This window comes from Electrona antarctica (assembly GCF_951216825.1).
Source record: "Electrona antarctica genome assembly, chromosome: 5".
In the NCBI taxonomy this organism is placed as follows: Eukaryota; Metazoa; Chordata; class Actinopteri; order Myctophiformes; family Myctophidae; genus Electrona; species Electrona antarctica.
The window spans coordinates 45,851,391-45,879,197 of NC_136810.1; the positions used below are offsets into that span (position 1 = coordinate 45,851,391).

At 43.0% G+C, this 27,807-nt stretch overlaps 1 protein-coding gene across 1 annotated transcript; it reads right to left on the reverse strand.

The window, feature by feature from the left end:
• Positions 1 to 529: 529 nt before the first annotated feature.
• Positions 530 to 27,337, reverse strand: lonp2 (lon peptidase 2, peroxisomal). Its single transcript, XM_079501391.1, has 17 exons — positions 26,954 to 27,337; positions 26,011 to 26,146; positions 23,721 to 23,828; positions 23,426 to 23,557; positions 21,955 to 22,077; positions 20,379 to 20,542; positions 19,106 to 19,200; positions 15,850 to 15,968; positions 14,928 to 15,067; positions 13,930 to 14,071; positions 13,286 to 13,436; positions 11,144 to 11,270; positions 9,082 to 9,254; positions 6,479 to 6,564; positions 4,600 to 4,807; positions 3,102 to 3,292; positions 530 to 2,478 (listed from the first exon to the last, which is right to left on the reverse strand). Exons 1-17 carry the CDS (start codon positions 27,184 to 27,186, stop codon positions 2,245 to 2,247), a joined length of 2,562 nt encoding a protein of 853 aa, XP_079357517.1. The 5' UTR covers positions 27,187 to 27,337; the 3' UTR covers positions 530 to 2,244.
• Positions 27,338 to 27,807: the final 470 nt, after the last annotated feature.

Genomic DNA, 27,807 nt, shown 5'->3' on the forward strand with positions numbered 1-27,807 from the left:
ATAATTCTAATAATTCCTGGTGGGATTTTTTTCACTTTACTGTTCTTATTTGAATTGCACGTAGTTGGCAACCCTAATTGGGCTGACGTGACGTGGTTTTCAAGATTTTTCAATTCAGAAAGTATATATATATATATATATATATATATAATTCAAATGGAACCAACAAATAGCAGAACATTGCATTTTGCTTTAACATAAATAACTTGTCTGTGACTCAGTACTAGTGTGTAGGTGATGGCGACGGCGTTTTCACTCCAATGCTACCGCTACGCCATCTAGCGGTGATGGAAAAAAGGAGGGGTTTCTCACGAAATGGATATTATCTCGAGTGCAGTAGGTCTGAACAAAAAAGAGAAATTAGTAGATCCTAAACAGTAGGCTGAAAATAGCATACTGTAATATGTAATACAGTAGGCCTACTGTATGCGGTTTATGCCGACATGATACTGTACTAGTATTTATTTTAGGACATAGGGATACAACCAAAATATCCTTCTTGGTTACTCAAGAATTGGAACAATATCAATGATTTTAAACATTTTTAATTTATACAAAATTAACTTGACAGTCAAATAAAACAGTGGATAATCTTAACATGTAATCACAGGAAAAATGATTAGTAATATAAATTAAGTTTGAGATTAAATTACACCTATACTGTTGTGTGTAGGTTAATGGTTACACACGTTCCTGGTTGCCATATGCTATATGGGTCAGTCTGTTAGCAATACTTCGTAAATGGTGCATTTATATAGCGCCTTTATCCAAGGCGCTTTACATAGATCGTGCATTACATTCACCCAAACATTCATACACCGATGACAGAGGAAACCATGCAAGGCACCGTTTGAGTCTGGCTTATTAGCCAGGCTAACCGTCCTGCACATCGGGAGGTTCAGGGGTTCAGAGACTTGCTCAAGAGCACTTCGACATGAATCCGGTCATGTCCGGTCGATCTACCACTGAGTCACAAGGTGCCATCATGGATCCAGTCGACAAACCTTTAATCTTCCAAACGTGTACATGGACGCACGGTCTGCGACTCTGCTAATCTGACACTGATGAAATCAAGTCAAATATGTGCTGTGTACAGTATCAATTCCAGCTGTGCAAACTAAAAAATCAAACAAACTACATACTACTGTATGTAACAACACACGTGGTGAAACAGATTCACGTGTTGAGTGCGAGTTGTCAAATGAGCTCCTATTACACTATCAACACGTACTTACAGAACTCTTGAGTGCTGAGTGCTGACATGATGGTATTCACCATTGTGATTTTTCAGGACATGGGTGGAAGTCTCACTCAAACTCCTTTCACAACTGGACACAACACCCAATGAATGTTCCTTACTTGATACTGAATTAATCATTACACACATATCAACATAAACAAGTTGTGTTGATGCTTGGCTTAATGAATCATTACACACAAATCACGATAAACACATTGTGCTTGCCAACACACATGTCAGGCCACTGACCGAGGGAGAATCCTGAGTAATGACCAGTCACACCACAGCCCTTAATGCAGTGGTTCCCAAACCTTTTAGCTCAAGACCCACAAAGGAAACTAGACGTTTGCCCAGGACCCAAACTAGTGAAAATAGCAGATCAATAAGCTCACAACACGTTGCTTCGTGTTGTGAGCTTGTAGATGTCATGATCAATAGATTTTCACTACTTATTACACATTTGTTTTCTTAATGGAATTTCTTTGATTTTACTTTGATTTCTTCATGATAGTAAAGATTATTGAATTTTGTTTTTAACTCACGAAATGTTTCGCTTTTATGGGAATGTTTTTTTTTGGAAAATGCATTTGAAATAATTAAAAACAAAACGCAGGAAACTAAAAATAAAGGGACCCATAAGAATGTGTCCGTGACTCACAAATGGGTCCCGACCCACTGTTTGGGACAACAGTGTCTTAATGCACAGTATTATCCGCTAAACATATTCCAGTGAGAAGGTGCCGTTTTGCTGCACCATACCAACAGAATATTGATGAAATACAATTAGCTGAGGGAGATGAAGAATCTGAAGTCTCTGTCTTCTATTTTTGGACTTCCTGTCAAGGCCACCACTGTGAACAACATTGCACGAAATGTTTAAGTACCTGTACACTATGCATATATACTGTATTTGCAGGTAGGTGTATAATATAAATTTTCTTTTTTTGTTCCCGATTAGCTGGTGCCACAGCATCCAGCTTGTCGCCCTGGGGTCCGGCTGCATTTCACAGCTTGCTGGTCAGCTGCGTGTGTGTGTGCGTGTTGTTGGCTGTCCCGGGGAACCCTCCATCGAAGGCTGCGTTCAGCACCTCGTCCAGGTTGCTGGCGGTTGTGAAGTCAAGTTCCGCTCGAATTTTGGCCGGTATCTCCTCTAGGTCCTTCTCATTGCGCTTCGGAAGAATTATGTGCTTCACCCCTGCCCTATGAGCTGCTAGAACTTTGTCCTTGATCCCGCCCACCTGAGAACAGACCAATGCAATCACTCAACAAAAATAATGTCTTTTATAAATATTTCACGAGACTCAGATTGACCTTTTTAAGGGGCGTGCTAGCCCCTCCAATGCATGGCTTTTGAAGATTGCGTCATGTGGAAGCCAAGTCTATGGCTCTTTGTTTAAAGCACTTATGACGTAAATCGTTCGTTTGCCAGCCAAGTCTATGGACTTTAATGTTTGTTTAGAGCACTAAATAATGACGTAGGACACCATGAGGCCAGTATAAATACAGTGGGCACCCATCACTTCACACAAGTGTGATATTTGAGGGGCATTAGCCCCTCCTATATTCAGCTATTAGTGTAGATTTTCGTCTTACACAAACATTAAATTCCCATTGACAATGAATGGAGAATTCACGTCATATGTGTCTGAGGAAATCTGCGATCTTCGTCCTACACAAAAATTTAATTCCCATTGACAATAAATGGAGAATTTACGTCATGTGTGTCTGAGCAAATCGACATGTTACAACATGATGTACGATGATAAGAGCGCCCCTCACTTCACACAGGTGTGATCTTTCTATAATATGAACTACTAGTAGGCCTAGATATATGTACACCATACTGCATTTGAAAACTTACCGGTAGCACCAATCCTCGGAGCGTTATCTCTCCTGTCATGGCGACGTCTGACCTGACCAATCGACCGCTGAACAGCGATGCCAGGCACGTTACGATGGTGACTCCGGCAGAGGGGCCATCTTTGGTGACAGCACCCGCAGGGAAATGGAGATGGATGTCTGTGCCTTCCAATGGGTCTTGACCCCCCACCACTACACGCACACACGCATACAGAAGCACACACAGAAATATACAATGTATGAGTGTATTTAAATTAAGGTAGTAAAAGTTTCATACTGTATTTTTGTAATTTGCATGAATCTAAATTATGCCACTAATTGACTCAGTTGGTAGTATTACAGTATATCTTAGTTAGCCAATAGACAAAATGAGCTGTAATGCCTACCAGGTGATCAATCTGTGTGTGTGTGTGTGTGTGTGTGTGTGTGTGTGTGTGTGTGTGTGTGTGTGTGTGTGTGTGCATTTATACATTGAACGGATGTTTTCAATCTGCATGCATAATATCTGTGTATCTGCATACATAAAGGGGTGTGCTCATATGTTGAATTATACAACTATACAAGGGGACTAGTGATTAAAATGTTTTAAGGCCTGGGCTGTGGCTCAGCGGTCCAGGCCCCTTGGCTGGTAAGCCAGCTTTACAGAATGTCGCCGGTTCGAGTCCCGATGAACTTTGCTGTGTGTCCTCCCCTGATCTCTCTCCCCCTTTCCTGTCTACTTACTATCACCTGTCAAATAAAGGCAAAAAATGCCCCAAAAATATATTTAAAAAATACTTTAGTTTGAGGGCAGTAACGCAGCACATAACGCAGGCACAAATTAAATACTCCTGCTGACATGCCCAAGTGTTGTGAACCTAAACGCAATGACTTTGAACGAGACAGACATGTATGTTACCATACGTATAAAAGTATCATATCATGTCATATGTTCACAGCCACTTAGCCGGGGGTACCGGATAATAGTAGATATTATATCTGCTATAATGGATATCATAACCAATGCATCTATCAAACAAATGCAGAATTTTTAAATTGTATTTATTGTTGCATATTCTATACTTAACTTCTTTATATCATTCAATGTGTTCATTTGTCTTATTTGTAGGCTATGTATCAGGGGTGTGGCTCTTTCGGAGTGGGAACTTTGGGGGCTGGGAGAGGTGGACATGCACCTTTTTTGTATGCTATTGTTTTAATAATAAAGAAACTTTGAACAAATGCAGCACGGAGGCCGTCATGGATTGATTATTTCCTCCTCCGTGTTTGACATGGAAGCACACGTCGCTTTAACAGAAATGTCCATTCTATACATGTGTTTCTATGTTTTTTACACTAGTCTCTGAAGATCAAGTTCTTGGAACTTTGCAATCGGTCCTCCTCATACACATATGTGTATCTGTATTTCTAGGTGGTGTGCCTGCATTTTCTGTATCAATCCATGTGTGTGAATGTGTTCATTGTTGTATATGAGACGAGTGTCCACTGTCCACACACACCACTTGTCAGCTGATAGTTCTTGGCGTTAGCTCTAAGCCAGGTGATAGCCAGTTGAGCAGACTCCTTCATCACGTCTCCCAGCTGGCCAGTCAGAGTGAGTTGGCCGTCTCCCTCCATTCGACTGGCCTCCACAAACATGATCTCCCCTCCTAGTGGAGTCCACGCCAGCCCCAGGGCTACGCCAGGCAGGGTGAGGTGCTCAGATACCTACCACCCACCGACACATACACACCGACACACACACACCGACACCGACACACACACACACACACTTCAGGTGTTGCACACTTTCGCAAGCACTTGATCCTTATGCCCTAAACACACCAAAAGGTCACCATGCAACTCCTTGGGTCCAAACGGTTGTAAAACTGTCTCGACCCATTGGTGTGGCCATTGAATTCCATGCGTTCACTAGGGTCAACGTGCAACAAGACATAACACACCGCAGGGGCAACGCTAAAACAGTCTTGACCCTTTGGTGTGTTTACTGTTTAGGGCTTTACTGAGTATTTTTGTTGACTGAGTGGTGCAAGGAACAGCTTTGTCCCTATGTCCCAACCTGTGTGACTATGTCCCTGACTCCCTGTGTCCCGATGTGTAGAGTACCAATAGGGGGTGCTGTTGCACCACTTGCTTCAGACTGGTCTGATTTTTTTTTAATGTTTTATCCCACAATTTGGTAACCCATTTTTTCACTCAGTGTCAATTATCTAATCCTGGGCGCTACACCAAGCTGGTCCAAGCTGCTTCTTTTCACCTGACAGGGGAGAGTTTCCCCGGCCGGACGTAGCGCGTGGTAGGAACACGTTTTTCCGACCAGTTCTTTTCCCCTCCATCAGGCGCCCCGGCTGGCCAGGGGTAGGTAGTTTAGAGACCAGGATTACTGCATGTTTTTGTGAGGGTACCTACCCTAGGGGACACGGGGAGAACATGCAAACTCCACACAGAAAGGCCCTTTCGCCAACCCCGCCTCGGGTATGGGCACTGATGACGCGGAGGAGGGAACACGCCCCCAGTGCCCACAGCGTCCCCAGCGGGAATCGAACCCAGGACGTTCTAGCTGTGAGGCGACAGCACTACCGACTGACCCCATTTTCCAGTTATTTCTGTTCTATTTAACTTATGCCCACTGCAGAACAGCTGTCGACAACTATCACAGCCTACTGTACTGTATATTCAATGTCCACTATCCTTTTTTCACCGATGAAAACTAAATAAAAACTAAATAAATAAAAAACTAAGCTATGATGACAAAAACTATGACTAAATATATTGACAATTATGTTTGGTTGCGACCGGGTGTTGCATTCTGAAAATAGCAGATGTACAAGCTCACAACGCGTCACGCTGCAACATGTGTTGCGAGCTTGTAGATTGGCTATTTTCAGCATGCAACCAAGTGTAAAATCAGACATTACGACGCCAAGGCATTACTAGCCCCACCAAAATGCAATTTTGTAGACAAAATCAAATGTAGATACTAGATTTAGTCGACTAAAATCGTATATTTAGTAAACACTAAACCATTTCAGGTGACTAAAATATGACAAAAACTACCAGAAGTACAACCCAGGTAAAATAATAAAAATGTCATTATAAAAAAATATATAAATTATATACGATTATAGTCCACTTCCTAGTTTTAGTACAGATGGCTTTCACATTGCAGCGATCCGTATCCGAGACTTGATTGATTGAGGTCCCGGGGACGGTTGGGCGATCCACTCCCGGGAATGGTACGCATCGTTCACACCACCAAAACATTTGCCAAGTGGTCCTGAGTGCGCACCCGGGCCGGGCCCATAGTTTGAATCCCCTATAAGTCTCCTGTTCCACTCCTGCCCAGTGACTCTTGTAGTTCCCTTCTCATCTCCTCACCTCCATTTCAAACAGCGGTGGTCCCAGGATGTCTTTAAGGGCCACGTGATCAATCACTATCGGCATCTCTGGGGGTGCTGCCATGTCTGTACGCAAGCACCCACCCACGCACCCACACACACACACACACACACGCATGCGCACAAACAAATGAAATAGCAACATAGACAAATGCACGTTAGTGAGCAACTCCTGGTGTGTGGTCGCATACAAACGTTTGGTTTGAATGTGTTCTTCCATTGTCTTTGTGAGTGTACAGTTGGAGGCCATCGATATTGTCCTTTTCTTTTTGCTGAGGTTTGCGTGATCTGCGCAAAAGGACAGTTAACCCATTTTGGGCGGGAACCCCTTTTGGTGTTTTAAACATTATGTTATAATTTAGCTATTGAAAAATAGCAGATCTACAAGCTCATAGCGCGCCACCGAGTGGCGCGCTACGAGCTTGTAGGTCTGCTATTTTTGAAAAATCGTGAAAATTATTTATTTCAGAAAACTGGAGGATTTAGTCAGGCCTAAATGGGTCAAATAATAAGGGACAATATCGGTGGCACCCAACTGTATGTGACGATCTGTACTGTAGGTGGGTTGGGTACCAGCCTGTACTGATCTGTACTGTAGGTGGGTTGGGTACCAGCCTGGACATCAAATAAGACAGACAGACAGACAGGAAGCGAGGGCAGGACAGACAGATGGACGGAGCGTGGCTGGACGGCAACAGGTGCCAACCTAGTCATGTGACATCTGTCACCAACAGAGACTAGAGGAACAGCTGCTGCTGCACAAACACACACACACATAGAAGGACATAACGGAAGCACACCAAATACCTACCACAGTAGAGTATTAACACACGTGCACGCGCACGCACACGCGCACACACACACACACACACACAGTGCTATGAGCTTGTAGATCTGCTATTTTTGAAAAATCGTGAAAACGTGTGAAAATCTTTGAATATATATTATTATTATTTATTTTTTTATGTTTCATCTTACCATTTATATTATTTCAATCAGACAACTCACGAATAGATTTACCAACATTTATTGTAGAATGAGAATACAAGTGTGCATATGATATTAATCTTGGCGTTCGGCTCTGCTGCATTTTCTCCCTGCTCGGCACGATTAAACACCATCATAAAACATTAAGAGCAGATATAGATACACAATAAAACCCCCATGGGGGACATAAATAACAGAGCCCACCGGTGGTGCTGGGGTGGTGGTGGGAGCAAACATCACATAACAACCAGGAACCATATGCAGAGGAAGGCAGGAAGAGCATGCAGTCTAGTGAGCTTAAGTAGCCCGCCCAATTGATCAGCTGACTGCCACATCAGCGAATGACGTGAGGGACTTGCACACACTTACAAGGTGCTGCCAGACTTATAAAAGAGAAGCGCACGTTCTCGGCTGTGCGCAGCTTCTTTTTCCGGGTTTTTAGACAGCTGGTCCACCTCCGCGGACGACTTGCTCGACGGCCAGATTCCCAGAAACGCTCTCCTCCGCGCAAGTCGTCCGCGGAGGTGGAGCTTAATTTCCATCCACCAGCTGTCTAAAAACTCGGAAAATAAGCTGCGTACAGCTTAAGACGTGCGCGGCTGTCGACCGTTTTGCGCTTAGGTGTGGAAACAGTGATACACCCACATAATAATGCAGCATGTTAACCCCTTGAGTATAGTATGCGCCTTTGAGCACGGCATGAACCCCCTCGAGTATGTCTGACTGAACTAACTCCGCAAGCTACGCATCATATATTGTAATTTGTGATGTCATGTGAAGCATGACAACAGAACAGTGACAAAACATAATGACCAAAAGCTTCACTTTTTCGGTTTTAAAAAACTACGAGAAATGCAGGTTCACTTTGCTGGCAAAAGATTCTTGGACCGAGAACAATAGTGTGTTGCCTACCATAGCAACCACGCACAAAAGTTGAAATATGGAGATAGGGGCTTTCTGTCCGACACCAACGATACATGCTGTAGTGTCCAGTTACACAAATGTAAACAAGATGGGATCTATTAACGGCGTACATGGCTTCCCTGTGGATCTCTGACATCACGCAGCCAGTGTATGACATTTGACATCCATGATGTCTCACTCACTACCATATCAAGAATCTCCATATTTGAGCAACTTTCAGCGAAAGTCAGTTATCCGTTGATGTCCATTCTGAAACTAGAAAAACTAGAATTGTCTTCACAATACATAAAATAGGCCTACTGACGGCAGCATGCTCAGGGAATGCAGTGCGCGCACACGCACACACACACACACACACACACACACACACACACACACACACACACACACACACACACACACACACACACACACACACACACACACACACACACACACACACACACACACACACACACACACACACACACACACACACCCCCTTTCTCCCTAGGAGCCACGTTGAAATAAATTACCCAAATCAATCGTGGCCCTCTGAATCGAATCGAATGAAATTGCCAGATTTCCACCACCTACGGCACACTGGATTTTACCGCGTAAATAAATAGATAGCAACGATGCATTCATGTTAAATAATGTGTTCCTGCCGTGACGCTGAGCTGAGACGCTTACCTCCCTGTTCCTGGCCTGAGCCCTCGCTGGTCACGCCCTCGGTGGTCACGCCCTCGGTGGTCACGCCCTCCGCCTTTGGGAATTTCTGACCTTCGGCGACTTTGACGGCCACCGCCCGGCAGATCGCTCCGATCTTCCTCTCCAGGGAGCGCACGCCTGCCTCCCGGGTGTAACTGCGCACAGACAGACAGACAGACAGACAGACAGACAGAGGTTAAGCTGTTGCACAGAATAAGCCATTGCATTCACACCCATGTACTGTGTATCATGCATGGGTGGCAGCCGTTGGGTATTTCAGAAAGTATACAGTATCTTGTGTGTGTGTGTGTGTGTGACTGTGAGTGTGTGTGTGTGTGTGTGTGTGTGTGTGTGTGTGTGTGTGTGTGTGTGTGTGTGTGTGTGTGTGTGTGTCACATCAGTGTGTGAATCAATCAAAATCATGTTTATGAACAGCAAGAGTTTCACCATATTCCTATCCTCACCCTGTCTCCCTCTGGAGGAAAATATAATAGTTTGTAGCGTTTTACTGTACAGTGTACCTATTTTTTTTTTTTTACTGTACATACATACCTTATAATCATTTTACATAATAACTTCATAGAGGTGTTGCAAAGAAGAAGCACAGTCACAGTATGGTCATCTATATCCATATGTGGCTTTTTAATGTTTCCATACAGTGGGCTATATTAGTACTTGGCATTAGTGTTCGTGCTAACCAACTAGCCCAATGTAATTTTATAGCGTGGCCCTTATTTGGGAAGGCAATGGTACCATGGAATAGTCTTGGATTCATAGAACAAAATCACTGTCGAGTCATAAGCGCTCAGCTGCTGAAGCCCTACGATACTCTAGGGCAGGGGTAGGCATCTTTGACGATGGAGAAGGCCACTATATTTCCACACAAACTCCAGAGAGCTACATTGCATATTACTGTCGTAGCAAAAATAGCCCATCTACAAGCTCAAAACGCGTCACAATGCGACGCATTTTGAGCTTGTAGATCAGCTATTTTTGCTATATTTGAATTGAAATCCTGTTTTCTTTGCTATTTTGGAATCCTGAAAATATTTTTTTTATTTCATTTCAAATTAATTTAGTTATAGTTATGTTAAAATTATGAACCAAATTCAAATACATTGGACATTAAAAAAAGACAATAATATTTTAATACTTAATTAGCTGAAATGTTCTGATACTAACCTGCAGGCCGCATTAAGTGAAGGTGGGGGCTGCATGTGGCCCCCGGGCCGCCAGTTGCCCATGTAGGTTCCAATTTTGTGCTTTGCAGTAATATAATACCCCTGCCCACTTCGAAGGTCGATGACCCTGACATCGGCGGATGTTGAACACCACCTTTTGTACATTACATTAGCTGACGGTAGGTCAAGAGTTTAACACTCTCTCCCCCGTCAGACCTTTGGGTAGCCTCTCAGCTCCTATTACTAGCAGCGTCTCAGTGGCGTCATCCAGCAACATCGTGCCGAGTGCACGACGGGGCCAGTATGGGAGTCGTGTGTGGTTTAGAAATGTTCCCATAATGATCTTTAAACATTAAAAAGGAGCTTGACGTGTATACCTGAGGATTGTATCAGTGTTGACGTGATTACCTGGTGATAGTATCCAGTGTACTGATGTATTTACCTGGTGATAGTATTAGGGCTAAATTTTCGTCACCGCTAAACCCCTTATCCCTAAACTTCTTTGCCTTTTTTTTTACTATTTTGAAAAGCATTTTTGAATAGTTCAACTAGCCAATCTACATTGAGCGTTGTGAGCTTGTAGACTGGCCATTTTAACTATTTAAAAATGTTTAGCAAAATAGTAAAAAAGGCAAAGAAGTTTAGGAATAAGGGGTTTAGCAGTGACGAAAATGGAGCCCTTAGTGTCCAGGGTGTATTGATGTATTTACCTGGGATATACAGTAGTATTCGTGTCCAGGGTGTATTGATGTATTTACCTGGGATATACAGTAGTATTCGTGTCCAGGGTGTATTGATGTATTTACCTGGGATATACAGTAGTATTCGTGTCCAGGGTGTATTGGTGTGATCAGATCACCTACCTGGTGATGGTGTCCAGCGTGGTGTCATGAGGGATCTGTAATTGCTGAGGTGTTAAACCATGCTGCTCTAGCTGGTGAGGGATCAGATGACGGTGGGCAATCTCAACCTTCTCTTCCTGGGTATAGCCTGGAACGCGTACACGTGTAAACACATCCACACACACACGCACGCACGTTATGGCCTACAATTTTTGTTTCATTTTAATCGAATTAATCTTAGTCCTGATGGAATTAGTATTACTGTAATGTCGATCCAGGAACCCATTCAGTACAAATATAAATAAATATATATGTTTCCCCGTCTGCTTTTGCCTCTGGAAGCACCACCTCCTTTTTTGTGAAGAAACAGAAACTCGGCTTGGCTCCTCCCCTTTCTTAGTCCACTTCCTCCCGGGTGCCTCTGTGTTTATTGCTACTAACAACAACATAACACGTCCGGGGGCAGTGGTGCTGACAGAGTAAGAGATTACTGTAAGTGATTTTATAGGATGATGAACCCATCACTGTACCCACAAACATTACTGAGGCACTTTATAGGTGACAACGTCAGCTGTCAACACAGCCCGCCATGAGGGTGTGGGTCAAGTACTTTAGTTTGGCACTAAACACACTGGACACGACGTGTGGAGACCTTACTGTAACCCAAAAGTCTGTTTGGGAAGAAGAGTGTTTTTGCCACATTTGAACAATAGGCCTATCTCACAGCCCGCTTTCCACGCCCACTTCCGGTAAATAGTGGTGTCATTTAACATTAGCATTTACACGTTTTTTTTCTCTGGAGAATCTAAGTACATTTTCGAATGTAAAAATGTGACAGACCAATATTATTATGAAGCAAACAAGATGGTAAATCAGCTCGAACAGATAGAACAAACCTTACCTTGAGAAAACAAAAGTTGTAGACTTCTTAAATTACCTCTGTTAACATGTAGCGTCTATGGAGTGACGTCACGCTATCACCACTAACCCCGAAAGGGGGCGTATTAAGGGGGCGGGGAAATTCTGTGAGATAGGCTTATTGATAGATACATAGCTATTGTGTAATGATACATTTTAACAGCGATACGATACGTATCACAATACATGGTTGACGATACGATACATGGACGATATTGGTTCATTCATATGCTTTCGATATTCGATATGCTTCAATGATTTAAAATCGATACAGTAACTATTTAGCACAAAAATTGAATCTGTGTGAAACATGTGGCTAGTGACAGTTTTTAAGGGAAAAACACCCCAATTGCCCAGGACGAAGTTCACTGTCCTTTCTATTAGTAACACCCAGCGCCCAGGACAAAGTTTTATCCAAAAGACGAAGTTTATTGGTATGAAAACCAATCGCATCGCTCCACAGCCTAGGAGCGCCTGTTGCGCAATCCTCGATGTTGCACAACAGTGGGACGTCATCGAAAATGTTCCCCCCCTGTTTAGCCGACGACAACGAAAAAACGTTAATAACTCGCTTTCTAAATCATCAACCGACGACAACTTAAAACGTTAATAACTCGCGATCTAAATCATCCCGTCCAATTCTAAGAAAAGATCCTGTGTTAGACGGCCCCCGCTGTCCAGTCGCGTTAGATTTAATCATGCCTCCCGTTGTTGTCGATCGATAATTGAATTATTTATTTCCCATGTCCGTATATATACAGTACGTACCCGACCGCTAGGGGACGTTATTTGCTAGGTCCGTATATATACGGACCCCAACGTATACTCTGTGTATATAATGGTTGAGCCCCACGGCAGCTTTTAACATTGATCCGGTTGCTATGCAACGCTTTCGTCACCACCAGCTATGGGACGTTAAATCTTTTCTCCGTTTATCTCAATTCAAAGCAAGATTTTCAAACCTCCATAAGTCGGAATTTTGGAGAGCTATCCTTGGTGGATCTTCTGCCATCCAAAGTTCGGATGTCATTTGTGACTTTGTACCGCGCAAGTGCGACATGTAAACGTTTCTGACGACAGGTAAACAGTGTGCGCTTGCGCCAATGATAGCAAAGTGTGTGTGTGGGGCGGGGGGCCGGGCAAACTCCTCTTAAAATGAACGCTGATGGTGGCACTGGGAACTGGGATTTATGCTAACAGCTAGCCGCAATAAAAGAGTTAATGAAGTAATTAACAGTCACTGACCTGGTACCTGTAGCAGCTCCATCCTGTCCAATAGGGCTGCAGGGATGGTTGCCGTGGAGTTTGCAGTGGCGATGAAGATCACCTGTGAGAGGTCAAAGGCCACGTTGAGGTAGTGGTCTGTGAAGCTGTGGTTCTGCTCTGGATCCAGCACCTACATAGGACAATACACGCAGGGTGTGCACATGTCATTTTGTGTGTGTGTGTGTGTGTGTGTGTGTAGTGAGTACAGAAGGACTCACATAGACTTCCATTTGATTCCATTTTTACACTGTCAGCGCTAAATGGTAAATTTGTGCATTTATATAGAGCTTTTATCCAAAGCACTTGTATGCTTTACAACATATATAGATAGCAATTAGGGGTTCAGAGTGTTGCTCAAGGACACTTCGACACTAACTCTGGGGGAGCCCGGGATTGAACTGGGAACCTTGCGGTTCCCATCCAGCTGCTCTACCCCTGACTCTGAGCCACTGCCATCCCCCTGCCATGCTAAGTTAACACCCAGGATTTCATTGTGTACTGCAAAAGCAGCAATGAATGCTTTGTTGTAGTTAATTAATGTAGGTAAGAAAATATATAAATATAAAGAAGTTTGGACAAACTTGCGTGTGTGTCTGTGTGTGTGCGTGTGTGTGTGTGCACACCTCCAGCAGGGCAGCAGCGGGGTCTCCTTGCAGGCTTCTCCCAAGCTTGTCCACCTCGTCCAATAGGATCACAGGATTGTTGACACCAACCGTCTTCAATCCATTGATGATGCGACCAGGCATGCTCCCTACATACGTACGTCTGGCAGATAGCCAGAGAGAGGGAGAGAGAGAGAGAGAGAGAGAGAGTGAGAGAGAGAGACAGAGAGAGACAGAGAGAGAAATGAAGACAGGTGTCTCCTAAATATAATCTTCAAAAGTCTAGAGTGCTGCACCAACTATAATTTTTACTTTACTCAGACATTGTTTACTTCCAGTTAGTTCACGGCCCAGAACCCATTGGCCTTCAAAATAAGGGTCTGCACTGAAAAAAAAAGAAAAAATAACGTGGCAGTGGCGGAATAATTAATGAATACCTGGCAGTCAATGTGTCACAATCTGTGCTGAAACGAGAAAGGCTCGTGAATAGCTACTGTACCTCACTGTGCCAAAACGAGATTAGATTCAAATTAGATTAAAAAAAAGAAAGAAAAAAGTTGTTTTCTATTTTGTTTTATTTGCTGTTTTTCTGCTCAAAATGAGACAATCTGGGATGTTTAGGACCTTATAAAACCTGAAAACAAGCTAAGCTAATGATGCTACCACCACAGGTTGCTAATATTGTATTCATAGGAGACCATAACAACAGCTATGGATGGCTACACCCCCTGGTTAGTCAGAGGGCTGCTCTTCTTTGTTTTTTCACGGATTTCTCTGGCACTGGCACCACGTTTTCCCCTAGAGGGCTGGGATTTAACGTGTTAAAATGAGCATTGGGGGGGGACCAATTATATGAAGATATGGTTGAGAATGGGTAGAAGTGCTCCTTTAAAGGTAATCAGTAAAATCTTAAAAAGCAGACCCGTAACGTTCAAATTATTTTAATTTCTTCTCCTGGTCATAGTAACAAATCTAGCAACAATTCTGTACAATTTGTATCCAAAAATACACATTCATACCTGTGTCCTCGTATATCTGATTGGTCACAGACCCCTCCCAGTGCGATCCGGTGAAATTCTCTGCCCAGAGTCCTAGCTATGGACCGCCCCACACTGGTCTTGCCAACTCCTGGGGGTCCCACAAAACACAGGATGGGGCCCTGATGAATCAAATCAAACTTTACGCATAGAGCCCATTTAAAACAAATCGAGATTGACCAAACTACCGTACACCGTAAAATCAAGGCATCAACAAAGATCTAAAAACATTTATGCACGTGCACCCAAATGGCGTCAACAGGCATGGTTCCGATAAAATCATCAGCATCACCAGAAACACAATTTAAATGCAATTAGTAAAAGCCTCAGGAGTGATCAAAGGCCATTGAAAAGAGATGAGTCTTGAGAAGAGACTTCAACGTCTCAATGGACTGGGCACTGTAAAAATGGCAACCTGCCGGCCCAGTCAGCCCCCCAGAGCGTAGGGGCTGCAACAGCAAAGGCACAATCTCCTCTGGATCTTAGCTTAGTTGGGGGAATGGTCAGAAGCAGCATGGCTGGAGTAAGTTCAGATAGATATGAGATGAGATGAGAATTACATGACAGCTTTGACTCACTGTTCTCGCACATTATTCATTTTAGTTTGATACATTGAGCTTAACTACGTGTTCCCAAATTCACCGGATATGAAACGTTTTATTTTTGAGTGGTGCAAACCACTCCAACAACCAGCTTTGTCTGTATCTATGTTTGTGTCTATGTATGTGTGTACCTGTACGTGTGTGTACGTGTGTGTACCTGTACGTGGGACCCAAAAAAATGAGCATGGTTACTATGGTCACTGACATTACGTCAGACCACAGCTGATCAGGCTATATAAGACCTTGCACCACTCAGTTCACACGGGTGTGATTTTTTATGATGCGATTGAGTGATAAATTACCTTCAGGGTGGTCTTGAGTTGTCTCACGGCGAGGTACTCCAACACACGTCTCTTCAGTTTGTCCATAGCATAGTGGTCATCGTCCAAGACTACACGAGCTGCCCGGATATCCAGGCAGTCTGAAGTTGGTGTGTGTGTGTGTGTGTGTGGACAATGAGGGAATACAAGGTAATATGTAAAAGAAGAAAGAGGATAAAAATAAATAATTAGAAAAATATTATTAATTGAATCACACTATGGGAATTGGTCCATGACATTGTTAGAATAACATCGTAGCCTGAGGATTCTAATCTAGTGCCTTACCCCTTATTCCCTACCCTTCTTTGCCTTTATTTTTTTACTATTTTGAAAAACACTTTTGAATAGTTCAAATTGCCGATCTACAAGCTCACAATGTGTCAATGTAGATCGGCTAGTTGAACAATTTTAGATGGAGTGCCGTGATCTTTTTCCACCTTAAAACATGATCATCAGGCATTATTATTATATAAGGCGGAAGATTTTTTTCTAAAGTGTACAATAACAGTATTTGTTGTTTTTATGTGGACAGACCCGTTTGCCTGGTGGGTGGTGATCCACCTGAACTGAAGCCGCACCCACGGCTGTTGTTGTATGATAAAGGGGGAGGGGTTAGGGGAGGGGATGATATCGTGATGTCACTACATCACTGTTTTTTTCATTGGCATGTTTGACTGTGAAGGTTTCAGCCTCCAGAAAGAAACCCTAAATACAAAGTGAAGACATAATTGCACATAACAACCACACAAAGGGGTCTAATGAAGTACTGTCACCTCATAAACACATGCAAAACTGGAAAAAATACAAAAGTCACGGCTGTTTAGGGACACAGTGTTTAGGGACACTGATGAACCTTACGACAGCATCATTTGAAATGGGAGTCAAAAGGCAATTAGAGGGTCCATGACATGAACGAGTTTGAGAAACTCGTCTTGAGACACTCTGGTGTGCCCCCTGTGGACAACCTCAGAACTATTAATGAGAAAACCATACATCTTGGATGGACAAAACAGGCACTTCCTGGTCGGGTCAAAATGCTTGCTCCAGCACCAGCAAAGTATCCAACACCTTTTTAACTACTGTAACATGACCTGTAAAACCGTCCGTTGCAAATCAGCTTACAGAAGGTGAAATCTGCTGGCTAACATTTGTATAGCATAGCACAGACTGCACAGTACGCCATTTCTCAAATGCTTCAGCTGTGAAAATTGACTTCATGCAGCACTGCAAGTGCACTCATGACTGCAAATCAATAAAAACCTTAGTTTATAGCTTTTGGTGGGGTAATAATTGCGTCTGAAACTGCCAGACCAGTAATATTTACTACCGCTTGCTCCAGTGGTAGCAAAGTATCCGACGTCTTTTACAGTTGGGTGCCACCGATATTGTCCCTTATCATTTGACCCATTTAGGCCTGACCTCAACATTTTTAAAAATCCTTCTAAATCCTCCAGTTTTCTGAAATAAATATTTTCACGATTTTTCAAAAATAGCAGACCTACAAGCTCGTAGCGCGCCACTCGGTGGCGCGCTATGAGCTTGTAGATCTGCTATTTTTCAATAGCTAAATTATAACAATGTTTAAAACACCAAAAGGGGTTCCCGCCCAAAATGGGTTAACTGTCCTTTTGCGCAGATCACGCAAACCTCAGCAAAAAGAAAAGGACAATATCGATGGCCTCCAACTGTAAGTACTGTAAAATGGCCTGCGAAACAGTCCCGTATAAATGTACCGTATTTCTTTGTGGGGAAAAGCGCTTTTCTCCCTTTCCTTTATCTCTCGAATAATAACAATTAACTTTATACTATGTTTTCCTGACAGCTCATCCCATGTGAATAAGACTTGATGACCTTATGTGGTGGACCTGCCAGCTACTGTAGTCAGTCACCACCACAAATTAAGCCACTTAGCATAGCCACTCCACCAGGCCAAAAGCGTGGCCGAGACTATGTTTTGGCCCCCCGTCTGTCCGTCCGTCCGTGTGTGTGTTGGCTAAGGTTGGCTTCCAACGTTTGCAAGAGTGGCCCGTTTTGAACAAAATGCCTCAAATCATGAACGCAGCATCCGATTGCTGTGAAACTTTGTACACAGATTCCCTGTAGGCAGAGTAAGAAATGCCAACCTTTTCACATTGTCCTGTTATAGCGCCACCAGGAGGCTGTTCTTTGCAAAACACATTTATTTTAATATTACTCTACTACTATTTTTTGTCCAAACATCACGTGAATCGGTACACATCATCTCTATAGTTATTTTTCATATTGTATCCTGATTGGCTAAGATTAGGGATGCAAATTATCGATTCATTCATTAAATGATAACCATATCGATCGATGAACTGGTTAGTTGATAAGCAGCATCAAAACTAACCATCAAAGTGGACAGGAAAGACATGTTGTGCCATCTAGAAACCACAGAGGAGGTCAGTGCAGGGTCTCTAGGGCTAGAATTATAAACGTGACACCATATAGCAGAGTATTTTTACAACATGACACAAAATAGGCTGAGGGGGCCGACATCTACATGTGATAGTTGCTTACACAAGAGCAGCGCATAAATAAGCTGTAATAATAACTGACCTGGGTCATGGTGAGGGGGGACGAACCAAAAGCCAATTTTAGTCCTGGCTGAAAAGGTCGAAGAACCCTGGTTGTACACATTATTGCTGAGCAATCCTCATTACAGTGCGATAAGTGTTGTTTTTGACAGCAAAATGTTGTTGTGGATTTAGTCATAGTCTTTTATTAAATTAAATTCCATTCAGTTTTAGTCGCATTTTAGTCATCTGAGATTTTTAATGTTAGTGTTTTAGTTGACTAAATATCATAAGTCGACTAAATCTGCAGTTTGTAGCTTAGTTTATTTTTTAGTTTCCATCTAGTTTTCGTCAGTGAAAAAAAGCAGTATGACCACCTAAATGTACATTTACCCTTTTTGATGATGCTGGCTTAGAGCTGAAACACATTCATTCCTGCCCGCAAAAAATAGACGCTTATGAATCCATGAGAGCTTGTATTCTGTTTCCCCTTTTATTCACCATAATATATTCTCCCTATTTAATATGTTGTTCATCATGCCTGTTTTATCATTTTTGGTTTATTCCATTTGGTTTTCTTAATTTATTGTACTGTGCATACCCATCATCTGTGCACTTTCCTTTAATGTGAATCACAACATATTGTATTTTAATGTATGAAATATGTTGCTAAATATATAGTTAGATTTAATTTGAATTACCCTTGGTGCTCTTGCTCCAGGGCAGCTCAACCATCAGGTCCAGATAGTTCCTGGTCAGGGCATACTCAGGCATGGACTGGGGCATCTTCTTTAATCTGAATGCAAAAGAAAAAGATAAATGCAATTTTAGGGACAAGAGAACTGAACAAACAAACATATTTTTCTGCGTTGCCAACGGACGTCACCTGCCAGGCACGTTCCTGCAGCAACGCAGGCGTGTCATTAACACATTCAGACCGTAGGACGGACGTGTGGAACCGTCATATGAAATACAACCGATGGATCCAGAGGACACACACGTTCTAGCGCTTTTTCATTGATAAACAAAAAATTAAAATTCAGATCGTTTAATTTTTTTTGGTTGGCCTCTCCTTCTGCACCATACTCCTTGCTGTTGCTGTCGTTCACTTCCTTGTTTACGGCTCAGAAAGAATGGCCTGTCTCTCTTAATCTAGGGAGCTCTCCATGGTTTTGACCAGATGGGCATACTTCTGTCTTCATTTCTGACTTCAACATGCCTCTCGTTTAGAATATTAATGCTTCTAGAGCATTCATCTACTGGTAGATCTCTACCAGTAGATCACAATGGCTGTGCAGGTAGATCACATGACATGCCCCTAAAGAATATTTAATTTAAATCTAAAAACTGTTTTTTTTGGCATGAATTAAGTTGACTTGATTGATTGACTGACATAAAAAAGGGCCTGTCAGCTCAAACCCATAATGCAATACTTTGTTTTCAAGAGTGTTGCTGCGCACAAATGTCGGTAGATTACAAATTAAATACAAAAGAAAACTCTACCTATTCCATTTCAGCAATGTTATTATGTTTTCGGTGGGTAGATCTTGTTGAGCTGGTCATTTTGAAAGTAACTCTCAAGTCAAAAAAGTGTGTGCACCCCTATTCTAGAGAGACTTTATCATCGCGAGGTAAGCAAGCAACATTATGCATCCCGGTTTTTGTACGGAACAGAAGGGGGGGGGGGGGCTTTCAGAGTAAAAGCTGCCATATCTGCCCGGCACCCAGAGCTCCTATTTTGAAAGAAATCCCGGCTCTCATTGTGTTAATGACAGTAAAGCATACCCTCTGGAAATCTGGAGACTGACATTCAGTAAATCGGGACTTATGATCAAAATAAGAACATTGTAATGGTGTGTAAAAACCAAATCTAGAATTACCCACGGACAAGGCAAAGTCCCGCCACGGTCAAATTTGGCTGTTTACGCCTGTATTGATAAGCCCTGGCTGTTAGGAGTGGATAATAAAATGTACCTCTTGAGCTCTTTGAGGCAGACTTTGAGGGCCGCCTCGTGCATGTTGGCCCCGTGCACCTTCCTCTCCAGAGCCACAGTGTCATCCCCATCATCATCCTCCGCTTCCTCCTCCAGGGAGAACTGGCGGCCCGGGAACACCCCACCTTTACGCACCGATAACACCTGGAAGACAAACAGAACACCCAGCCTTTACACACCGATAACTCCTGGAAGACAAACAGAGAACACCCCGCCTTTATGCACCGATAAGACCTGGAAGACAAACAGAGAACACCCCGCCTTTACGCACCGATAACTCCTGGAAGACAAACAGAGAACACCCCGCCTTTATGCACCGATAACACCTGGAAGACAAACAGAGAACACCCCGCCTTTATGCACCGATAACACCTGGAAGACAAACAGAGAACACCCCGCCTTTACGCACCGATAACACCTGGAAGACAAACGGAGAACACCCCGCCTTTACGCACCGATAACACCTGGAAGACAAACAGAGAACACTCCGCCTTTATGCACCGATAACACCTGGAAGACAAACAGAGAACACCCCGCCTTTACGCACCGATAACACCTGGAAGACAAACAGAGAACACTCAGCCTTTACGCACCGATAACACCTGGAAGACAAACAGAGAACACTCAGCCTTTACGCACCGATAACACCTGGAAGACAAACAGAGAACACCCAGCCTTTACGCACCGATAACACCTGGAAGACAAACAGAGAACACTCCGCCTTTACACACCGATAACACCTGGAAGACAAACAGAGAACACTCCGCCTTTACACACCGATAACACCTGGAAGACAAACTGAGAACACTCCGCCTTTATGCACCGATAACACCTGGAAGACAAACAGAGAACACCCCGCCTTTACACACCGATAACACCTGGAAGACAAACAGAGAACACTCCGCCTTTACACACCGATAACACCTGGAAGACAAACTGAGAACACTCCGCCTTTATGCACCGATAACACCTGGAAGACAAACAGAGAACACTCCGCCTTTATGCACCGATAACACCTGGAAGACAAACAGAGAACACCCCGCCTTTACGCACCGATAACACCTGGAAGACAAACAGAGAACACTCCGCCTTTACACACCGATAACACCTGGAAGACAAACTGAGAACACTCCGCCTTTATGCACCGATAACACCTGGAAGACAAACAGAGAACACTCCGCCTTTATGCACCGATAACACCTGGAAGACAAACAGAGAACACTCCGCCTTTACGCACCGATAACACCTGGAAGACAAACAGAGAACACCCCCACCGATAACACCTGGAAGACAAACAGAGAACACCCCGCCTTCACGCACCTTCAAAGGAAGGGAGAGAGGAAGAGAGACAGCGGGCGGGAGGGAGGGAGGGAGTCTGAATGGGGCTATGTTCAGACTGGCAGCCCAGAAATCAAATGTTTGAACTTTCACCTGTACCAGGCACTCTTTATTGAATATAATAGAATGTTAAGGTAAGAAAATGGTTAATCAGGAATTCTCCTTTAATGAATAAATCCGTAACATCTGGCGCATCTGTGTGTGTGTGAGCATGTTACCCTCTTGTCATCATCAGGCCTGGGTTTCCTGCTTTTCTGCAGCAGCTTCAGCCCCTCTATCTGTCTGGTCAACATGGGCAGAGTCCGCTTTAAACGTTCTTCCAAGCTCACTGCATCCAGGACCTGAAGTACAGTACACGCAAATCCATGGATATAGTACTGTACAGTGCTACATAATTTCAACCAACCAAAAATATATTGTATCGCAATTTATTCATTCTCCCCAATTGAGTTGTTTGCTGTGGTCCCTGCCACTGCTGATCCTCCCAGTTGGCCTGGGGGAAGGTAGACAACCATACACTATGCCTCCTGCCTCCTGACAGTCACCAAGTCGTTATTATAACTAATAAGAACTATTATTAGGAGAATAACATTTTTTATTCAACTATGATATTGAAGAATCCAATGATGAGGGTCTCCCAATTTTTCTCCGGACCAATTGAATCCCTGCAATCAGGAGTTTCACCAGAAAAGTGTATCACGTGTGGAGGAATATAACATCCCTCCAGGAACACAAGCCCAACTTACAGTTCAGTCAGATAACTCACGAATAGATTGAACCAATATTTTATAGAATGAGACTACAAGTGTAGTCTCATTCTGTAATGTAATGTAATATTAATTAATAGTAATATTTAATCTTGGCATTCGGCTCTGCTACATTTTTCTCCCTCCTCAGCACAATTAGATAACCATCATTAACTTTCTTTAAGCATTAAGAGTAGGGAGATAGATATACAATAACAACCCCCATGGGGAACAGAACTAATAGCAGGGTGGTGTTGGGGTGGCAGTGGGAGCAAACAACGCATAACCACAAACCAGGAATGCAGAAAGAACGCAGACTTAGGTTGCATTAAATATCCTGCCCAATTGGTCAGCTGATTGCCATGTCAGCGTATGACGTATGGGACTTGCAGAACACTGTATACATACACCCACTGTATATGCAAAATATATATTTAATTTTTTGTTTATTTTTTTTCCCATGCTTGGTTTTGATGTTCCACTTCCTACCTAATTGATGAGCTACTGCTGTGTGTCTGCTAATTACCTTTAGTTATGTCAGCTGTGTGTCTGGGCAGTGGCATTCAGTGAGAGAACAATGGGGGTGAGCTTTAGGCTCAATATTTTCTGATGCCCGTTTATCCACGTTTATTTTATCAACCTGTTCAGTAGTTTTTTGGACCTTGTTTTTCTATCAATAAATCACCTTAACAGCAAGAAGTGTTCTGGATTTGTTTGAAACGTGTCATAACAGTTCCTACCGACAGCTCAGCCTCATAGCAATACTTTTATTTGGTTTGATGGGAAGAAGTAGTCGCTACAACATTATCCCCTCGAGTATATGGTGCCTGAACTAACCTCGCAAGCTACGTATCACGCTGTATACCCAGATGTGTGGCACGCATAAACTATACTTAGAGTTTCTCCCTGTTTTGAGGTACACTACATATCATAAACGATATACCTGGAGTTTCTCCTTGTTTGAGGTACGTATCATGGACGCCACGACGTCAGGGAGGGTCTCCTTGGGCAGGCTGTCCAGCAGACGCCTCAACTTGGCCACCACTGGAACGGACATGTCCAACATACCAACCAACTACACACACACACAGCGTGTGATGATCATTATTAGGTCAACTGTACAACTTGCAGTGGTGGAAAAAGTACTCATTTTTTTTATGTATGCTCAATGGAGCCAAGAGCCTCACACTGACTAGAGATTCACACACACACACACACACACACACACACACACACACCTGGACAGCAGCTTGATAGAACTTTTGAGACAGCTCTCCCAGCTCTCCATCCTGTGCTGTGTTGTCTTCTGTGGCTGTATACTGCTCCAATTGATCCAACTGTTCCACCTTCCATTTACAACCACAAAGATATAAGTATACAGACACACATGCAGGTATCATGTGCGCGCGCACACACACACACACACACACACACACACACACACACACACACACACACACACACACACACACACACACACACACACACACACACACACACACACACACACACACACACACACACACACACACACACACACACACACCTGTAAACAACTGTCTGGGGTGCTCCCAAAAGACAGAGTAGACGATAAATTGAACCTGAACATGTTTGAAAGTCCATTTAACAATGTCCTCAAACTCATACTACGATAAGGACATAACAAGTTATGTGCATACACAATACAATATTTACCACAATAAAAAAAATGTGACTGAAATCTGTAGATGCAACTTTTCTTTTCCCATTTGCATGTCATAAAAAGCTGTTGTGACTGTAATACACATGCAGTAGCTCTGAGTGGCTGGTGAAATCAGTGGTGAATGTGGCTGTGTTTGACACTGGGCAGCACAGTGAGTGAATGGTGCAGGCAGGCAGCACACAACAGGAAATGTCGCAACGCGAACATGAGCAAAACTATGCAAATATTGCTGCTGTTCAAACAATTACAAAAATATATAAAGATTTGGCCTGTAAATACATATGGAATTATGCCATCCTAGGCAAATAAACCTTGTAGAGCAGTGGTCCGTGAGACCAGTGAGACCAGACCAGACCAGACCAGACCAGTGGTCCGGAGACCACCGGTGGTCCTTGAGGAGGTTCCAGGTGGTCCCCTACTAAATGATGGAGAGTTGGTAACCAAATGGACCCCTACAGGTACATTTGGTTTAATTTCACACTCAAGAGTTAAATTATTGTTAAACATCGGCATTACTAAATTTACAAGAAGGCTACACAATTAGCTCTTCGCTAAGTCCCACCCAAGCCCGTTGTTGGCCAATACCACGTTAGCGACGGTTACTAAGGTAGAAAACTGGTCACGCTTGCAATGCTGGTCAAAATGTTTAAGCAGTGTCAATAAATATATTTGCTGTACAGCATGTGTGGACCTCAGAAAGAGGGTTTGTTTTCTTACCTTGTTATGAGCAAACTAGTCCGTTCCATGAATTATTTCGCTCCGTTGTGCAGTTTAATAGTACATATTAGAAATAAAAATAGGCTCTCATTGACTTCCATTGTAACGGGGGAACAGCTCTCAAAGTCACTCTTTTAGAACACTGCTGATTCTGACCGTTTATGACATCAGGAAAACTCACTCACTTTTATTTTTAATAAAAAATGTCAACGTTGTCTTGTCTGTTTTTGTTTTGACTTCAGTGTTGCCACATTGTGTGAGAGAAATAAGCCAACCCACCTCCAAAAACAAGCCAACTCTTAAAGCCAAATCAAGAAAAACAAGCCAAAACAAACACAATAATATGACCATATATAATCATAATAAAAAGATTGTATGCATTTATCATTATAAATACTATGTAGGCCTATGTCTATGATAATTAATGTTTTGGTAATGTATTACATACACTAATTATTAGCCTTAAGCCAAAAGTAGCGGGAAATAAGCAGACCTGGCAACCCTGACAAGTTAGTGTGGAAAGAAGTTCCGGTTTGCCTACAAAACGATCTGATTGGTCCAAATCTGTACACACACTTCTGAAGTAGCCTCGGTCTCAGCCTTCCATCCAGGCCGTTGGATGTAAACAAATGTATTTGATCTCGTCCACTTGTCGCAAACACCATACACAATTTTGGACGCGTTTGAGGGAGACACTTTAGGAGAAATGTCTGGGACTGCAGCTGGGTGCTCAAACAGCATGGAGACTTGTTTACAAACGAGAGTTGGGAACACCAGAACCGCTTCACTGTATATCTCCAACCAAAATAGTTACTTTATAAATCTATCAAAAGACGCAAAGTTTTCCTGATGTCATAAACTGTCAGAATCAGCTTTTGTTGTGTTCGCTTATGTGCTAACTGACTGACTTTGAGAGCCAGGTATTTGACCAGCATGCAAGCGTGACCAGTTTTCTACCTTAGTAACCGTCGCTAACGTGGTATTGGCCAACAACGGGCTTGGGTGGGACTTAGCGAAGAGTGAATTGTTTTCCGGCTAAATCTAATCAAATGGCAAAGGGTGTTGATATAAAAAAAAAGGTTGAAAACCACTGTTGTAGAGAGGTTTACCTCAGCCAGTGGGAACGGGCGCTCCTTCAGCAGACCTGACACGCGGAACCGACACACCCCAGTGATGAGGAGGGTGTAGTGGGGCTTTGGCCAGTTGCTGCCCACTACCTGCACTGCCATCCCTGCTGTACCAATGCTAACAAAAGTAATTACAAGAGAGAGAACGTTGGATCATGGACATTTGTTAAGACAGACAGTAACAGAAAGAGCTGGAAAATGAAAGCACATTATTTAATCCAATAAGACCGGGAAAGCATCTGTTGTCATTGATTGTAGCTATATTATAGATGCGTGTGCGTGTCACAAGAATAGCAGATATACAAGCTCATAGCTCGTCACTTGTAGATCTGCCATTTTTTGAAAGATCGTGAGAATGTGTTAATTAATTAATATGTAAACGGAATTTGCCATATCGGCATTAAAATTGCAATATCGTTATCAGGGCCATTTTTATAGCCAATATTTTGTTTTATAATACGGTTTATCTTTAAATGTGATGAAAGCATGTGACTGTTTGTTCATTAGAATTTTGCATCTCCACTCAGAATCACAGTAACTTAATTGTATTAACAGGTGAAAAGGGTCCACTGGAAACTTCTATTGCAACATTGGTATCGTTGTTTTAACCGATGCAAATCACTGGTCTGATCAAAGGTTCAAGTCCATCTGTAAGGCTCAATCCTCTGTCTGGCTGTAATGACCTTTCTAGAACAAATTTCCTTTGGTTTCTAGAGCTGACTGGATTATAGCGTAAATATTAGCACAGCCTTCGTTTCGGAATATTACAATATGACATTTTTTTAATTTATTTTTTTACATGCAGTTCATTTTCATGTCCTTGCATGAATTAGCTCGACTCGAGTCCTATCTTCAGTCCTATGACAAGATGCAAGACGTTTTCAGCAATATAACTTGAACTTGAGATTTGATTTCCAACCCAAACCTATGCAAAGTCGGAAGATCATCTGTGTCGTGTTCTGGGTCTCTGGTGTTGGGAATTACTCCTATGATGGTGCTTTTCAGCGAAGTCCCCTTCAACAATCTGCTCTTGACAAGCTGCATATTTCGTGGCGTGTCCACGCTGATTCTCATCGTGGATCCGGGTAAAAGCACCCCTTCGTGGGTCAAAAGCAACGGGAGGCGCCCCGGGATCTGAATTCCACCGTTAGAAAACATGTTTGGGGTGATTTCAGAACCCTGATAGAGTTGTTATTGTTACCATAGGGGTTGTTAACTTGTTACAACAACTCAGATGAACGAAATGTACTTTCCTCCCAATGTCGGCTGACAGCTCCATGCAAAGAGAAAAACAATGCAAACTACGACGAGAAGCGAGGAAGGACAAACTGTGCATGAAACGCCAAAACATAGCCACTGGATGAATGAAACTCAGTCCCGCCCCCTTTCATGACCCGGAAGAGAATTTCCCATTCATTTTTCCCATAGAGGTTTCAGAAAGTATTAAAAAGACCTTTAAAGGTATATTCAGTGATTTCACTGAATTCAAATATCACTTCTTTTTTGTTTTGTTGTGATAATCCTCCCTACATAATAGAGTGTGCTGACCATATAAGGAGTTCCTCCTGTCCCCAGTTAACCCCTGGGGTAAAAAGAAAATTTGGCTAGGTAGCCCAGCCTTCATCCAATCAGGATAGAGAGGGGCCTTCCGCCAATCATGATCGAGCGGGGGCTAGCCTTAATTGGTGTGCGTGCTGTTGGCCTGCCGTGTGTCCCCCCACTGTAGTGCGTGCATGGGCGGTGGTGGCTCAGTGGTAGAGTAGCTGGATGGTAACCGCC